General features: G+C 35.3%; 1 protein-coding gene across 1 annotated transcript in view; it reads left to right on the top strand.

Annotated features, from left to right (window-relative positions):
* LOC122789100 (myosin heavy chain, skeletal muscle, adult-like) overlaps nt 1–19,454 on the top strand; it is a 145,067-nt gene that overhangs the window by 100,220 nt on the left and 25,393 nt on the right. The window contains exons 29-32 of the mRNA XM_044056299.1: nt 1,408–1,526; nt 17,023–17,219; nt 18,254–18,437; nt 18,520–18,685. Of these exons, the coding sequence (XP_043912234.1) occupies nt 1,408–1,526; nt 17,023–17,219; nt 18,254–18,437; nt 18,520–18,685 (666 nt within the window). The remainder of the gene's footprint in view (nt 1–1,407; nt 1,527–17,022; nt 17,220–18,253; nt 18,438–18,519; nt 18,686–19,454) is intronic.

Genomic DNA, 19,454 nt, shown 5'->3' with positions numbered 1-19,454 from the left:
TATAGGCCCCAGGGCCGATAGCCTATTACCTACCTATGAACCTATGAACAATCTTTCCTCAGGGATTATGAAATCCCAAAGTTAGAATATATAATTAGCCAGGGATGGGGGACCCATGCAAAAAAGATGTTTTATTTTAATTTTTCCATACACTGAGATTAATTCTTAGTGCTTGTATAATAGCATGTTGACATGCACATCAGTCAATTTGTGCCAACATTATGCAAGTCAGCATAAATTATATTCAACCAAGTTAATTAAATCCATTATCTATCTATCTATCTATCTAGCTATCTATCTAGCTATCTGTCTATATGTGGATTGTATTCCAGTGTTACAACATGAGAAGCACACAGTGTATTAAAGCAATGCCCTGCATATCAGTCAGCATGCACAACAATGTGTGAATAAATGTACAGTGCATCACAGTCAATCAGACAACTTAAAAACATAACATCACTGTCTAATATATCTCATAGTCCAAGTCTTCTAAATATCTTTAAATCTGTAAACAGCCAAACAATCTAAACCTGCAACAAATTTAAATCAAGATCCTTTCAGGGTAAAGAAAGTACAGCAGGAATATTTTTCAGTCATACAGAAGAAAACTCTGTAATTACTACCTGCTCCAGGTGAACCTCTTTTTGCACCTATTGTTCAATTGTCTTTGTCAGTGAAAGGTTATCTCACTGACTTTTTTAAGTCAAGATTTCTACAATGATGCATTTAATACATTGTCAAGAATGATGAAACCAAATTTAGAATAAGTCACTTTAAAGCTGGCTTAATAAAGCTTTCATTACCAATACTACAACTGTCTTTTTAAGTGTTACCATCCTTTATTAAACTCACTCAAATGTGTAAGTATTTTATCAATTTTTAATCAGAATATAGTTTGTGGTAATTTTATAAAAGGATTTTTTTTTTCACAGAGACTGAAATTGAAAATTATGGAACTTGTAGAAAAGCTACTGGCTCTTTTTTACAGTAGCACAGGGTTTGGGGGTTGTTTACCTCACAGACACAAGACACAATATACAAGGTTTGATTAAATTAGTTAGGCTTAAAATAGCCTAAAAGGGCAGCAAGCCAAACATGTATCTATGGATAAACTGAATGATCCATAGAGCAGTCAAGGATTATTGTTTTAGTAACAGACACCTTGTTATACTTTGTTTTTTGCATAAAGCTGAGGTAATCTTTGATGTAAATACTTGATCAATATCTATCTGTATGCAAATACATCAGCAATATGAAAGAAAATTGTTCATTAAGTTTTTATCTTGCACCCAAACTGGTTGAATAAATACTGACATAATAATTAAAGACGCATAAGAATAAATGCATGGTACTACATCATCTTGTTTCATTTACGTAACATATTTCCTGACATTTTATTTTTTACAGGAGAGTTTGCTCGTCAGATAGAGGAGAAGGATGTTTTAATTTCACAACTCTCAAGAGGTAAACAAGCCTTTATGCAGCAGATTGATGATCTGAAAAGGCAAATAGAAGAAGATCTGAAGGTACTTTCTAAAAACTATAAACAGTATTGGCATTCTATAATTTATACTGGTTGTAAAACATGTAATCATTATCCTGCTGACTTCAACATATCTTTTCCAATTTTATGTTTAAAATTTCATAAGCCATTCAGTCTAAAACTTTTGACAGAATGTTTAACTGAAAGCATGTATACCCCATTATGCCTTGTCACTCAGAGTGATGACATTCTGTGTACATTAAAGCTCCAAGGTAGCTTGCACAATCTAGTAGCTGCCACTTTTGCATGGTATAAGGGTTGTACAGTCAATGACAAAATTAAAATATGTACTTAAGGGGCTTGGAATGTATCATTTTTGCCTGATCGTGTAGTTTTTGTAAGGTCTTTGAAAATGTGAAACATTACTTTCGGATAGAATAATACTCTATAAAGGTAAGTAGAGTTGTTTCTCTGTTTCCCAAATTGACAGGCATCGTTTTGCTTAAGTGCATTCATTCTAAGGTGGTCTTTTTAGACAAGCTTAAGAACTGAGAGCACTTGATTCATGTTGTACTGTACTATTTCCATAAATCCCTGATCATAATAAGAAAATATGCATAGTAATGTAATACAAATTTATACCTAATGAACTGCCTTAAAAATTATCAGTCAAGTGCATGCAGTTTTTATTTATTTATTCATGGGTGTGATCAGGTTTCCTGAGATAATACAGTGCATACACTTTTTGGTGTAAATGTTCAAGTTCATAAACAATAATGATAATTTCAAAAAATGTAAATGCCTTCTTTTTGCTCCCTTTGCCACTACTGTCGGTTGATCATTGGTTGGTTATTCCATTCATTCCTCATCACCAGGGTGATGGTCAACCAGGAGGAGCCTTCATTCAGACTACCATCAGTGGTAGTTGACAATTTTGTACTGTTTTTTTTGAGACTGTCACCTCCTTGCACTCAGCAAAGCATGGGGGGGGGGGGGGATGCGCAATGACTTAACATGGAGGATGTTGCCTCACTTCCACAAGTGATATTCCCTCCAAGCAGCCATAGCCATCGCTTCAAAGCAGAAGTGGTGGTTTTTCTGGTCCCCACCTAGGAAATTACACTGTCTTGTACACCCTTGAATATGCTCAACCCTCCCCATTCCCCTAGGAGAGGTGAGCGGGTCATACCCCTTCACTTTTCCCACTCCCTGGACTACTAACTGAACCCCAAGAACTGACTCTCAATCAGGGCCCTACCTGCTCTTTCACAGATCCAGATTTGAATGCCATTTTTGAGTAAATAAAATATATTCATATTTATTTTTTTTGTGTGTATTTCTGAATGGCTGTCATAGTCAAACCTATTTAGTTCCCCTTTATGACGATCAGAAAATGGAAAACTATACTGTAGATGAATAAGGTTTGTCAACAAATTAAGTTAAAAGTCTGTATTGTGAGTTATTATTTGATAAATTCTAAGTAAACTTATTTTAAATAAAGATAAACTGAGTTTGCAATACTTCTTCTTTTCTCTATATTCTTTAGTGATTTAATTTAAATAAAATGTAAGTAACAGAAATATGCTAAGTGTTCACTGTAGCTTACCCGAACTAACTCAGCCAACTAGTATTATTTGTTTCTGTTGCTTGGCAGATGTTTTCAGGCATCATGTGAAACACCTCTGCCCATGAGGTAACCTAGCACTCCAAATCACATTCCTACTTAGACTTTATGAACAGGAGAAATAATGTTCAAAACCATAAGTAGAAGTAATATATGCTTCAGTTTATAGTTTAAGTAATTCACTGGTAATCACAGTATTTGTATATAAGTTACAGATATTAAATTATTGAGCTTGATGTCAGTTCTACCCTTATAAAAATGGATTACTCTATCTATGTGGTGTCTGCAATTCTGCATAATATGCTATTAACAAGCATAACCTGGACAGAATTTATGCTTGATATATTTTTATTGACAAGTGTGTTAACTGCATTATAGAAATAATGGCTTCATAATATTTGATAGTAATTCTACCAAGTTGAAATATGGTTCTGCTTAAGCCTACAAACATAAGAAAGGCAGATTACACTTGATTGTAAGTAGATCATTGAATTTAAAGTACAGTGATTCACACAGCTATGAAATGAACAATACTCAAGATGCTGGTAACAGAAACAACATTGATTTCTTGTATTTGGAGGATATGATCTCCTTCCATCCCACCCAATGTATTTATTTTAACTCAAGGGCCATAACACCTCAAAGGAACAATTAATGCACACCCCATACTTCAGGGTAAAATATATGTGTCCTCAGGGTGAAAATACATAATATGTGGGTCATAGAAAGGCACAGTTTCCATACAGGGGATTCAGGGAGCATTTCCTCATGTATAGGTATGAAATTGTTCTACAGTAATGATATATTTATTTTTAAATATACATACTTTAAGCTGTGTTACCTTAGAAGGAATATAGTATTATTTTTGGAATTAACAATAGTTACTTCATTACTGTTTCAATAATTTGATATTTGGCCATTAAACTTTTGATTAAAGTGCTATATGTTTTCTAAGCAGAACTAAAAATCTAAAAATATGTTGTTTTAAATGAAGGGATGTACAATGTGTCATTACACTTATTTATTTTTTTCTAATAAAATTGCAGGAAGTCAGCTTATTTTAATGAGTGATTACCAAAACAACATATGCTACATCCAAATAGTATATGGATGACTAATATTATATGACATTATATGCTACATCCAGATAGTATACAGATGACTAATGTTATATGACATTATATTTGCATGATGGAAGAAGGAAGCACTAGGCTGTCCCTTTAAGTGCACTTAGCATTTTTCCTCCATATCCCTGTCTTCACTTTGCACTTTTTTGACTTTTTATGATGTTTTGAATGTTTCTATAGATTCCCTATAACCTGATTTCCCACTCCATATGTGGATTGTAGAACTTAAACACAATAGACAAGGTGTGGCGTGACTGGAGCAGAGACTGCATGAGCAGAAACATGGCCTATGTCCAGCTGAGAAGGCATCAAAACTGTGAGAATATCAACTCCCCTGATTGTCCCTATTAATATGTATTTAAAGCAAGGGTCCCTGACCTCATTTAATATATAAAGGGTATCTGGGGACTGTTTTTGTCATGTAATAAATCAACTGACAGCAAAACAGGTGCCTTCAGAAAAGTTGCACGCAAGTGGTAAACAGCAACTTCCAAGTAGAATAAACCACTGTTTCATCTGGTTAAGAAGAAGAGCATTGCTGGGACTTTTATAGGAAGTTCCCATCCTACCAAAGCATCTCAAAATATTCATTAATTAAGTCAGGGTTAACAAAAATCTGAGGAAAATTAAATTATAGTATGAGGTTAAAGATTGTGATTCATACCTTAGATAATAAGACCTTTTCAAACATCTTAAGGTGATTTAGCAGGGAAGTATTTAGCAATATAATATTATTGCTAGAGAATGCCATATTCACTGAAAAATACACTAGCAGATTTTTTTTTGCAAAAGACTATTTTGACAATTTTGATAGTGATATAAACTCATTCTTTTGATTAAAAAAAAAATAAATAAATAATCAGAACTGTATTAGCATTACTGAAAAAATATAATTGTAGCATCAAATGCTATCATGGCAGATGGATATTCAGGACCCATTGGCCTTAATGACATTTATTGAGATATGTGCCAGAGACATTTCAGGAGGCTGCTTGGGTATCCATTCCCAAAAAAGTGAGACCCAAACAAAGCAGAGAACTGAAGCTCTAATGATTTAAACTAACATTATTGGGAAATGTTATGAAAGAGTGTTTTGGTCGATATTTGAATTCATTTAAACACTTTACTGCCATCAATAAATGTGGTTTTCTTAACAACCATTCATGCCTAAGCAATCTTTTTGTTGTTGTTTCTGCCTACCACCACTGACTTCAGGCATCTCCCTGGTCAGCTCCCTAAGAATTCCCCCTATTAGATCCTGACATTATGATGGGCCTTCCATGCTGAGAGTGTCTTCCTTCTAGGAGAGCCCATATGCATATCTCAATCCCTAGGAGTATGTTGCGAGTAGAGTGAGACTGTAACAGAACCAGATTAGGAGGCATTATTATACTGTGGCTTATAGGACTTTTCCATAGGCCCTATCCTCCTTTTGCATTGATGCGGCTACTGTTGGCTAAGTGGACAGTGATGTGTGGCCCTTGAGGACATGCATGTCCTGGGCCCTAGAGCATCCATACCTTCTTAACCAACACACATCTCTAACCTGTGATATTTCTGATTCCTGGTCTCCATTAACACTCAAAGAATGATCCACTAGTGCTAGTATATGCCCTCTCTCAGGATAGCCAAGCCCATTGTCCCTACCAGCTCTGCCAGGTAATCAAATGGCTAATCAAACATAGCTAGCCTTGACCATAGTCAGGGTTTCATTCCTATATACCAGTGGAGCTGGCATTTATACCTAAACAACCTATTATGTTTCTTTTCAAACTTGGCAGGTGCTTTAGGAGGTCTCCCTGCTGATTTAATATGTTTTGATTTAGCTAAGACTTATAATTTCAGTATATACTCTGCTCCACTCTACACTCTTTCTAAACTTTATGTAGACAATTTTATATTAAGATGGATAGCCATCCAGCTTTGCGATCATTTAAGTTGTGAAAGAGATTATAATACTATCTCTTTTCACAAAGAATAGTCCTCAAAGGTGTACTTCTGGACATGATCTTGGAGTCATCTTCGGTAAACATTTTTTCTGACTATGTTTTTTGAATACTGACAGAATATGGATAGGAAAATACATTGACTATACAACTATAGTATTGTCACAATTATAGTGGATCATGAAAGGTACAGACTTTACCAGGACTCTGCACATGGTCAAGAAACAGTAATACTGAAAATAAATCAGTATCCATTTTGTAATTCAAATAATGAAAAAACATATTATATCAATAATCAGATAATTTTTGTTTTAAGTCTTCAAGAACTGTGGTGCAACTTTTGATAGGATATTGAATGGTGATTAAAATATGACCTATATATTCATAGGTTAGTACTAGGCTAACTGCTCTTGCAAACCATTTTAAGCCTAGCTAATTATCCCTTGTGATACTCAAACCCTGCACCTTGTGTTTGTAAGGCAAACACCTTAACAATTAGGCCACCCTCCCAATTATAACTAGCAGATGTTACAAAATTACAGGGGGACATCTGGTAAATACTCATTCTGAGAGAGTTCAGTGTACTTATTACTTTATTTAATTCCCTGAGTAGACCACATACTGAGTAATGTAACAGAATATAATAGGTAATACTACCTTTATTAAAAAAATTTAACTCATTCTGAAAAACCTTTAAAAAGATAATATGACTAGTAAAAGCTTTAAATTCCAGTGAAATGCTAGCTAATTAAATTTCACTCAGTTGTTGTATAGGTGACTGTAGGAGTTCTGATACTAACCTGCAATTGCTTGAAAAGTTAGCTGTTCTACGAGGACAACCTTTTCATTCCCATCTGATTACTAGAAGTAGCAATTTATGGATAACAATTAATGGCCGTATTATTTTAGTTAAGAAAAACTTTAACCGTTTTAGGATAGCAAGTATTTTGAACCAAATGCTAACTCCAGGAAGGCATACTACAAGGTTAAATAATTTAGGGAAGAACAAGATTTTTGGTGTGGAGTAAAGGTATGTCAATCCCTTAGGATGCAGACTCCCACATTACCTTTTTAAGGTGCTCTGTTTGCTGTCCAAGCACATTGTAACACTGGATTTGCTTCTGAAGTTCACCTCCTTTAAGGATACTCATGGACATTCTTGTCTCTGTCCTCCTGGTGATATGGTTCATTTCAGGTTTGATTCCCACCCTAGATCTTTTCCTGGTCTCTCCCCATCAGTTCCCCACTCCAAATGATATTCCACACTTGCACTGTTATGACTTAAGTTCCGTATTTTCCATATTTCTGTTTTAAACTTAGCTGTCATCTTTCTCACCATTTGGACAGCTGTTTTAATCTGCTCTCTACTGAAATGTCAGCACTTGGAATGGAAAGTGACAAAAAAACTGAAAAAAAAAGATTGAAAACTTAGAAGAGCAAATTTTGAAAACTGCATTTCTCCTTAAAAACTTGTTTTACGCAGAGCAAACCTGCCCTGCACCCCACACCCCTGAACCTAGATATGCCAGCTTTGAGATCACCATATCTCAGAGAAGAGAATATTCTTGAGAAATTGTATATTGGACTTAATATACTATATGTAAGTAAAATATTTCTGCCAGACTTAATATACTATATGTAAGTAAAATCTTTCTGTCATACAGTCTTCGTATTTCAGGACTCAGTCTACCAAGTCCTGACATTTCAAATGTTTGCCATTTTAATCCCTTTCTTAAGTATTCCCCATCCTGTACTATAGGAATTATTTTATGTTATCAGCATACCTCTCATCCTCTTAGAGTAAGAAATCTGGAGAAAGCCATGAATGAAAGTGACACAAAGACCCAAAAATATTGCTCTTACAAACTTAGAAAGTTGATAGAATAACAGGTTTTGCATTAGCATGAATTTTCTGAAGTGTATGGTCTGAAACTCAAATGTCTGTCATTATTTTCTAACTTCAGTCTTTAACGATTTGCCATTAATTTACCAGGAAACCAAAATTTAATGAAAAATGGACGAAAAATATGAGTCAGAAATCTGGACATTCTGGGAAAACCTGTATAGATGATGTAGGGATCAGAGACAAAGTTGATTCTGTTCTGTAGTCGCACAAATATGTCTGAAAAGTAGTAGACCTTGACATACTCCTTGATTCTTAGAATTATTCCTCTTTTGACACTATTCCTTTTGTTTACCCTTCAGCCATGATTCAGTCCATTTCCTGAGTCCTACCCAAAACCTCCAATTAACCACACCAGTTAGAAAAAGTGAATGACCTAGGCAAGGTCCAGCTAGACCAGATCTACTGACAGGTTTCTTATCAGATTCACTTCTAACCCACTTGTAAATCTGAATCAAGCTTAACTGGTGATTGTTTAAATTAAGACACACCTCTGAAGTTTGCACAGTTGTGGGCGGGCAATGGACAGTGCTTACTTGCTTGACTTTTTCTTAGCAAAACTTCTTTAAGTATTTAAGTTACTTGCTACAATTACTCTACAGTTGTTTTTCATAAGGTATTATGAAGAGGACATGTCAAATAAGAGTAGAAGTATTCAATTTTTTTGAAATCAAAGATTTTTTTTCAAATATTTTCATTCATGTTTTTATGTGACTGTATACATTACAACTGACACTTTTAATTTCTGTCAGGAATACATTTTTTACTCATTCGCAAATAATTATGCCAGTTTCTCAGTCCTGCATACAATGTATTTTTAAATCATAAAAAATATTCTTTTTTCACATATTTTTATTCTGTTTTGCCATGCATTTATTTTTTATGAATAAAAGTGTAATAATATTCAGACATACTTTGTTACATTTATTTTATTATACTGTTTTTAAAGTTTTATTATGTGCAAAGGAAAGGGGAAGTTCTAAGGGCAAGTTAATGTAAACTGTAAGTTGATTAAAATGTAAAATTTTATTTATTTATTTTGCATTTGTTTACCAGGAAAGTCCGACTGGGATAAGACCCATTTTCAGTGGAGGCCCGGGGAGAAAAGCTCCACATATAGAGATTATACAAAATGTATACAAGAAATTATACAAAAATGATACAAGCCATACAGTACAGCAGAAATTAAATTCTATGCTATTATAGCTGACGTTTGTATTATACAGTCATCTGATATAATTCCTTATTGTAATGTAGACTTTGTAGTTTCTCAAAGTAAGATGAGGAAGGGTTTGTAGGGGGAGATTGTATAGAAAAGGATGAGGTTAGAGATTATATAGACATGAGCGAGAGCATAGATTATGAGGTGGTCAGGGAAGAAGAAAACGTATGACCAGAAACTATTAAAACTAGTTAGCCTGGAGTAGAACAGGAACAAAGACAGGTGTCATTAAGATAATTTTTAAGAATCTTTTTGAATTGGTTGGAACTTGTGTTGGCTCTGATGCTTTGAGGTAGTGAATTCTACCTTGTTGCTGTTACATGACGAGAAAATAGAGAGTCCCCTTTGTATTGGTGGATTTGGACACATAGTAGAGATTTATTTGTTGAGTGAAGACTTCGATTTATGGTATGGGGCTGGAGAATATTTAGAAGGGCAGGTTTTTTTCAGGTTGATATAGCAGTTTGTGTGCTCATTTTAATTGGTTATAGGATAGAAACTGTGGGAGTTCTAACCAGGAGAGTTTTTTTAAAGTGTGACAGTGGTGAGTATGATGTGGGCAGAGAGCTGCAAATTCAGCAATTTTATTATAGCATATTTCAAGTTTAATTAAAGTTGTCTTTTTAAGGTTATTGAGAATTGGAGAGGCATACAGAAGTGTTGCTAGAAGATGGGTTCTAGCAATGGCAACCCTAGAGGTGTTAATTAGATACTTTTTATTTCTGTCAAAAGTACTCATTTTTTTGCAAACTTTCTTGTTTGTGCTATATGTAGGTCAGATCTTAGGTTGTTATCTATTATTACTCCTAGAGGTTTTGTTTGTGAATCAACATTCATTTTAGTATTATTCCTAGCTGTAATGTAGAAGGTGCTGGGGGAGGGAGAGGATCTTGTGGGTTGGAAGATCATAAGTTTTGTTTTATTGAGGTTGAATATTTGCTGATGGTTAGAGAGCCATAGCTTGGTAACTGAGAATGATTTTTGGGTTATATCATGGAGGTGTTGCAGGTTATTCGTAGTGCATATAAGTGTTGTGCCATCTGCATATTGGATAGCTGACGCCAGTGGGGTAGCACTATGGAGGTTGTTTGTAAAAATAGTGAAGAGCAGCGACCCAAAAATTGAGCCTTGAGGTACTCCTAGTGTAGTAGGAAGAGGGGGGATAGGACATTAAGCCATTTTACAGATTGTTGGCATTCCTGTAGATAGCTTTGGAACCATTGAAGTGCAGAGGGGCTGAGGTTCAGTTTGGAGAGTGTATTTAATAGTTTTGGTGGGAGAATGTATCAGAGGTCTTGGACATGTCTAAAAAGATAGCAAAAACTATTTTACCATTGTTTCTGAGTTAGTTAATGGTATTGGTGTAACTGAGGACTGCAGTTGTGGTAGTATGATGGGGCCTAAAACCATGTTGACAAGTTGCTAGCATGTTGTTGAAGGTAAGATAATGAATCAGTTGGGAGTGGATACATCTTTCGACAAGTTTAAATAGTGGAGAGAGAATGGCGATCGGTTGGTAGTTGGTGAGCTTTGTGGAAGTTCTGTCTTTGAGTAGGGGGATAATGTGTGAGAGTTTCCATAGTACTAGGACAAGTAGCTGTGCTATGGATCTGTTAATAAGGATCAACACTGGATAAGATATGGCTTCAGCTGCTTGTTTTAAGTATTTGGCTGGTAACTTGTCAGATGCTATTGAAGAGGGTTTGAGTTTTTTTGTAGTTTCTTAATGGTAGCTGTGGGAACAGGCTGAAAGGAGAAGGAGTTGCAGTTAATACTGAGAGGTTTGGAGGCTAGTGATGGGTCTGTGGAATTGCTTTTAATTAGAGATAGTACACTTTCAGTAAAGTATTTATATTAATACCACAAATACTAAAATCCAACCTCCAGGATGAAACAAAATGAACAAAGAAAGTAAAAATCACCAAAAATGAAGTACCACAAGGAGTCACATAGAAAAAGACTTTAATCACTACTGGTTAAGCGCTATTTAATGCTTGTAATGCACCTGGCTTAAATGCTGTAGTTAATTGCAAAGAAAACGTATTTGTGATAAGTGTAAATAAACAACATGCATTAAATATATCTTCTATGTTTGAAATTTTAAAAGTTTATATATGTGTGTATCTTTTTAAATAAGAGTTTGGAAGTGTTTTCAATGTATTTAATTAAGAATTTATTTGTTTTGTTGATGCTTAATTGATAGGATTTTAAAAATGTTTCTGTAGCATAAGTTTATTTGTTCTGAAGAAGGCCTTCTAGAAAGATCGAAAACGCTTAACCAGTGGTGATTAAAGTCTTTTTCTACGTGACTTCTGGTGGTACTTCAATTTTTGGTGATTTTTACTTTCTTTCTTTATATTATTAACTATAATTTTACTGCTAATTATGCCATTTATAAGAATAGTGCTACCTCAGTAGCAGTTTGTAGATCTGATCTTATCAAGTTCTAACACTATCTGCAAAATCACGAGCGGTCAAAGGCTGTGAAGTGGGGAATTTCTGTAAATGGCTTATGGGAGGGAGCACATAAGCATAATCACATCATAACTGTTTGGCACCAATGTTCAGACTTTTTAAAGATGGCAGTAGTAACACATACAACATGTCACACTATAGATGGCACTTGCTAATGTGCATCCTGGTGTGTCTTAAAATAAAAAAAAATCTCCACTTAACTAAGCTCCTTATGACCCTGAAATTCAGTTGTAGTAGTTATTGTCATAGACAGTGTTGTCTTATTGGAAAGCATATGCATTTTCACTCAGAGTTATTTCTGTGACTCTCCTTGCCACTGCTGTTAGGCTAATAGACCTACAGGCCCTTGATTTCTTGGGTCTGTATTATATCAGCGAAATGTAAATACATTGAATACCTCTTAACTGACCTGTTTACAGAGAAAGTGAAATACTGCAAATGATTGTTACAGCGAAATTGTTCCCATGTTAAGTAACCAGTGGGCCAATGTAATGATGTAACGATCACATAAAAACATAAAAATTTAAAACCTCACTCTGGTTGCCCCCCCCCCCCCCCATCCACCAATGCCACCTAACTAAATATACCACCTCTGAGATCACACTAAAGTGGGGAAAAGACCAAATTCCCAAAGATGGCCCACTGGTTACTTACAATGAGAAAAATGTCACTGTAATGATTGCTTGCAGAGTTTCGCTGTCCCTGAAAATGGGTCGATGAAGAGGTATTCAGTGTATTTACATTTCACTGATATAATATACACCTGATTTCTCTTGCACCCCTTCTTGTACAAGAAAACCATGATTGTTATGTTATAATGCTCAAGCACTTATGTACAGGTGAGTGATTATTCCAAGTCTCTGTCATGGTCTCCAGCAGTACAGTGTTAATCCTAAGGACCCTGAGTGGCAACCTATCAGATCCTTGTACCTTATCCTCCCTTAAGGAAGTCATTTTCCTGTCTAACTCCGCCTGCCATATCCAGAGTTTTATCTTCTTCTTATCTCTTGCTGCTTTGTGTCCCTCCTGCCTAACAGGATATCCTCTAGTCTCCTTCCTTCCTGAAGAAGATGGGAAAGTATTCTTTCAGTACCTCTGCTTTATTTATTTATTTATTGACATTTGATTACCGGGAAAGTCTGACTGGGTAGAAGCCCATTTTCAGCGGAAGTCCAGGGAGAAAATCTCCAAACTATTACAAAACATTTTAAGAACAATGATTTTACAATCTTCAAAAATAAAATGAAAATCTGCAGTTTAAATAATTATAACAAATTAGCAAAAATCTTAAAATATTGGTTAAGAGCTGATACAAGTTATATGACAAACATTTATTGTTTGTAGAAATTTTAAAAAGTTTGTAGAGAAATTAAAGGTAAGTTAGTATAGTACAAACAACATTTGCAATATAAAGTGAGGTAAAAACAGGGTTATTGTATAGTTAGAAAGTCAGAAAAGAGAATTTGATAAAAGAAAGGAAGTAGGTAAAAAAGGGAGATTAAAGAGGTGTAAGGAATGAACAGGTATTTGTTCACATTTAGGGATATAGTTTGTCCTGGTTTTGAGCAAGGACAGAGACAAATTTTAGCAAGGAAGCCTTTCAGCATGTTTTTGAAAGATGTGAGGTAGGGTATAGATCTGATGGATACAGGTAAGAAGTTCCAGTCTTTAGCAACACTGCATGAGTAGGAAAAAGTGCCCAGGAGATTTTCTAGGTCTGTAGACAGACAGGAGTTTTTGGTCAGTGGATCACGATGACCGAGTGGGAACATAGTTGTGTCAAATGTTTTTTAGTGATGGACAGGCAGATTGATGCTGGATAATTTTATAGGTGGTAAGAAGTTGTGTATATGTTAGTTGATGTGACAGGTCTAACCAATTTAGGCTTTTCAGTGCTATACAGTGGTGGGTTCTGAAAGTGCCATGGTGCAAATTTAGCAAGCTTTTTATAACATTGTTCAAGGTTTACTTTTTGTGAAGTCTGGAGGTTAGTAAGAATGTGAGCACCATAAAGAAGAGTGAGGATGAGATAAGTAGTGCCAAGTGTAGTTTTAGTTGTATTGGTGAGAAAGTTTTTGACTCTGCAAGGCATCCCTAGTTTTTGATGTTTTTAATGCAATTCTGTATATGCAGGTTGAATGTAAGCATGCCATCTACTATCACCTCTAATACTTTGCTATGAGAAGTGACTTCAACGGTTTTACTATCAAGAGAATAGACTTTAAATTTTGTTTTTATGAGAGAAGGATTTGGGGAAAAAGGAGTGGTTTGGTATTTTTTGGGTTGTGCATGAGTTTTGAGTTATGAATTCATGTTTTGGTGGCTGTTAAAGCTTCCTGAGTAATTTTTGGAGGTGTACCATATTATCAGATGTGCATGTGAGAGTGGAATCATCTGTGTATTGTATTATGGTGGCCTGTTGTGTGGAAGTATGCTGAAAATGTTAAAGAGAGGGAGACCAAGGATGGAGCCTTGTGGTATGCTGATGGTGACTGTGAGGTAAGGAAAGAGCATGGAGTGCTATTTTACTGCTATTTTACTGACTGATACCTGTTGGACTGGTTACTTTTGAGCCACAGAAGAGTTGGTTGAGAAAGTTTGCTATGACAAACTGTGTTGAAGACTTTAGACAAGTCTAGAAATAAGAAAGAGAACAGTGTGCCATTATCTCTAGCTTTATCAACAGTATCTATATAGGTTAGAAGGGCAGTGCTAGTAGTTTTTGCAAAGGATGAAAGTCATGTTGTGTGGGGGATAGGAGTTCTTCCTGCATGAGTAAGTCTAGTAGTTATTTTTGAACACATTTTCAAGTATTTTAGTGAGGGGAGATAAGATTGTTATAGGTTTAAAGTTATTAATGTCAACTGAATTTCCTTCTTTGTGCAGAGGAATAATGTGTGACTTTTTCCAGTGAGATGGAACATGGGATTGCTGGACTGACCTATTATTAAGGATTGACACAGGGTAGGCAATGCTGTTGGCTGCTATTTTTAGGAACTCACTTGGAAGGTCATTAGCTGAAGAAGAACATGGTTTACATTTGGTTAAGAGTTGTTTTATATAAGATGTAGGCACAGGTTTGAAGATGAAAGTGGATGTGGTGATATGTGGCTGTTAGGCAGGGTTGGGATTAAATATTGACGAATCCTTGGTTAGAGATGCTATACTATCTATAAAATAAGAGTTGAACTTTATTGCAGTTTTGAGTGGTGAGTTATCTGAAGAGGGGTTTAAGTTGAGGTAGAGCTGTATTGTTGCCAGGAGGGATGTAAGGGACAGTAATAGATAATTGTTTATAATTGTTTATTTTGGAGGAAAACAGTAAGAAGCTGTGCTGAACTGAATTTTGCTATTGGCTTGCTGTAAGGGGAAATGTGGTACGTGTTGGGAAATATTAAAGCAATTCCATCACCTTTCCTATTTATATGGTAATTACGGTTGATATTATAGCCAGGAGGCATAACTTCAGATTCATTTATTCTGGGCTTAAGCCAAGATTCAGTTACAGCCAGAACATCAGGCTTATGTTGGGTAATCTAGGCATGTAGTTCACCAGTTTATTTCTTATACTTCTAACATTTATTACAGCAAAAATTAGATCACCAGGGTTGGGGGTTGGCTGTTGTTGGGTTAGAGAAGAGTGGGGGGAGAAAATTATCTTTCTGTTCATTATGATAGGTAGGGCAAGGATTAAGGTATATATCTCCTAGAAGGATTTTAATATTTTGGGGAATTATTTGGAGATGATTCTTGTAGTTAATTTTGTTTTGGTTTGAGTTGAAGTGCAGTTGATCAGTCTACATCTGGAATAAAGTCGAGTGACAATATTAAATAGGTTTGGTGCAATATGTGGAGAATGTAAACAGAAAGTATGGATAAACACTTGGGACAGTGTTGGAGAGGTGTTGAAACATATTATTGAGTCGTGGAAGGATGAAAGATGACACAGTAGGAGGGGAAGAATAGAGGATAAGATGAAAAGTAGCATAATTAAGTACAGAAATGTGAATTTTATAGATGTCAGGTAGTGGGGACGTAGCAAAGAAAAAGAGCAAGAAGTTGCAAAGCAGTAGGATATTTAATAATGGTGGATTCTGAAAGTTGATATTGGATAGGTAAGGAGATAATTATTTTCTATAAAAGAAGAGAGTTAGGTTGTCCTGCTATCTTCTCTGGCATGTAAAGAATAGAAGGGAATGAAAGAGAAGAGTATAATGGTATAGTCAAAATAAGAAGAAATGAGAGTTTATTTAAAAAAAGTAAAATATGCAATGTGGAATAGAGAGATACTGTTAGGAATGGTTGTGATTATGAATGGATATAGTGCAAAGCAGTATGGCAGGGAGAAAGATATTTGGAAATGGGGCTAAAAATTAAATGGAGATAGGGAGGTAGGAAACAAGAAAAAGAAGTGCATGTGTATACGTAGAAAGGTCATTTGTGGAGGATTTTTGAATAAAAGTCACACGTGAAATCTGTATGTAGGAAGCATATTAGAGTAAGAGGGGAGTGGGTAAAATTGGTCCCTGTTCTTCACCCATTCGGCTAACTTCCTTTCAGTCTATGCCTTTGCTCTCTTACCTGCTTTGTTACCTTTCTGCCTTTCTCCTTGTACTGTGCATCTTCCTCTTTTCCAGCACATCTTTTGCATTTCTTATACAGAAGACATTTTGCCTCTTGGAGTATCTTCACAATCCTACATGTGGTACAGTCTGCATACTGGAGAGTCAAAGAAACAGCATATAATGAAATAAGATACATATGTCCAAAAAAATGTTAAAGTTTGTTAAAATTAGTGGGCAGGTAATAGTTATACAAAAATCACACTAGACATAAAGGTAAATACAACAACACAGCAATTTTATCATGGGAAATTGCTACATAGTAAACAAGAGAAAACTGATGGCTTTATTAGAATATGATTTTTGTGTGACAGTAAATATACAATATTGGTACAACACTAAATAACTTAATGAGGAAGAAGTTCTTATTATATGAGATGTAGTCACTTTCTATACTTAGTACTGTAAATGCAAACTTTGATGATACAATTTGTGTAATTCGTTTCAGTTTCTTTTTCACAGAATGTCACATTATTGGCATATCATTGCCGATGAATGTTCTTACTCAGTCTCTCAGTGTATGTGTGTGTGTGTGTGTGTGTGTGTGTGTGTGTGTGTGTGTGTGTGAATTCCCTTTAGAGCATAGCCACTTATATGTACTCTTTCTAAAACTTTTAAAGGCAAAGAATGCCCTGGCCCATGCTCTGCAGTCTTCCCGCCATGACTGTGAACTGCTCCGAGAACAGTATGAAGAAGAACAGGAAGCCAAGGCTGAACTTCAGCGATCATTGTCTAAGGCCAACATAGACGTTGCTCAGTGGAGAACAAAATATGAAACAGATGCCATTCAGAAAACAGACGAACTTGAAGAAGCAAAGTATATTACCTATACTCCATTTTTTGGCAAAAATAAGTAAAGCTAAGCTTTATGTCTTTCATTTATGATTTAAGATTGCTATTAATATTGTTTATGTCTTTGGAAGCTAGAATGTAGGTATTTAAAAATTCTAATAATTAAAACAATGTCTGCAGTAAGCACAATGTACACTGTTATTGGGACCAGAGTGACAGAAGCCCCTGTTTCATTCATATTACACTTAGACATAATAAATTATTCAAGTGAAGTTATAGCTGAGCCTAAATGGAACCATTCTTTGATTATATATATGGGCCTAGTGAAAATAATTGAAAAGCCTAGACATTGATGTTTAAAACACTGACCACAAAATGCCAACAATGCAAACATTGACACTTTATTATAGACATGCCAAGTAATAACATCATTGCAAGCAAAATTAACAAAAAAAAAAAACAAAAAAATTATTTTTTCAGGGGAACAAGGCCCATTCACCACAATATGAGAGGCTGCTCTCCCCATACCTCTTGTTAATTATATATACTAACCCCATGATCACAACAATATCAAGGGAAATGGCATAGTCACCAACACTGAGAATTGTGCAGTCATGCACACCAGTCAGCCATCTTCTTAGTCAATCAAATTTGGTTGACTAAGCAGGTGTCGACAAAAATGACATTATATCAAATTCATAGCTGCAATGTGCATATGTGTGTGTGTTTATATATATATATATATATATATATATATATATATATATATAGAGAGAGAGAGAGATACACACACACACACATGAAAGTATTATCAAATGAGAATGTTATTGCTAATACCTGCACACTTATCTTTCATCTGATTCCTTCTCTACATTTATTTGTTGATTTTTGATTTTTTTCTTTCTTCCACTGTTGTTACTTCCTTTTTTTACACATTTTCCAAATGTCTCTGTATTTCTACTTCATACATGCATCTTCAAATCCATTCATTTGCCTTGTTATATATTACTATGTCATTCTGTCTATCCATATAATTTTGAGACCTGATACCCTTTGTAGGAAAAAGCTAGCACAGCGTCTACAGGAAGCAGAAGAACAGATTGAGGCTGTAAATTCCAAGTGTGCCTCACTGGAGAAGACAAAAGTGAGGCTGCAGAATGAAGTAGAAGATCTCATGCTGGATGTAGAAAGATCAAACGCAGCAGCCGCAGCTCTGGACAAGAAACAGAGGAACTTTGATAAGGTAACAATGTAGCAATTTTACTCTTGGTAATACTTTACTTAGACTTTGCAGTTATCTAAAAATAAAAACGCTTCATTTATAGATTCTCTCCGAATGGAAACAGAAGTATGAAGAGGGTCAGGCAGAGTTGGATGCAGCCCTGAAGGAGTCACGTTCTCTGGGCACAGAACTCTTTAAAGTTAAGAATGCTTATGAAGAGTCTTTGGACCAGCTTGAAACTATGAAAAGGGAGAATAGGAATCTACAACGTAAGTTACCAGCTGACATGTTAATATATTTTATCCGCCGGGTTTGGTATTAATGGAGTATATGTTTCCCAAAGATTCCTCTTATGACATAAGAATGGTTACAAGTCAGACAGAAATAACAATGTGTCACAGTACTTCATTTTTTATAGGAATTAAATACAATGCTGGATTAATAGCAACCCTGAATAATTTTGGTCTAAATCATGGAGGTAAAATGTAAACATGGCCAAAGTAGTTGGTAGGACTGCTAGTCTGCAGCTTTGATTAGTAAACATTTGATTTCATTTATATTGTCGGTGCTGACATTGGTCCACAGGACTATAATCACATTCTTGAAAACAGTCAGGGAGGGGTAAGCATTTCTGGTACCAGTAAGACATTCTTACAAACAATGAATTCAAACTCCTGTTCCAAATTGTCCAAATTGCCACGTCTGTCTCTTAGAAAAAAAATTGTGACTCAGATCTTTTCTAGTGATTAATTCATTGTTTTTTGGCAATCACACCACCGTTTGCTCAGATAACCAATAAAGGCATCACCTACAATTTCCTCCTTCCATTTTAATTTATTCATTCACTTGCAGTACAGTCTCACATTGCCTCTGTTAAAAGTACTGTTTGCTTCACCTATTTCCCAAATCAAGAGCCAGACAGACAGAAAAGCAGCACAGAGATGTTGAACACTGAAAGTATGAAGAGTAATGTGCAACTATCTTTGTGCACTACTTACCGAATGTTATTTCTTTATTTTTATACGCATGCATGTATTT

Source organism: Protopterus annectens, chromosome 14.part0 (genome assembly GCF_019279795.1).
Source record: "Protopterus annectens isolate FY-2018-M chromosome 14.part0, PAN1.0, whole genome shotgun sequence".
Classification (NCBI taxonomy): Eukaryota; Metazoa; Chordata; order Ceratodontiformes; family Protopteridae; genus Protopterus; species Protopterus annectens.
The sequence above is the reverse complement of the archived record's forward strand: the minus strand, read 5'-3'. Positions and strand labels throughout refer to the sequence as shown.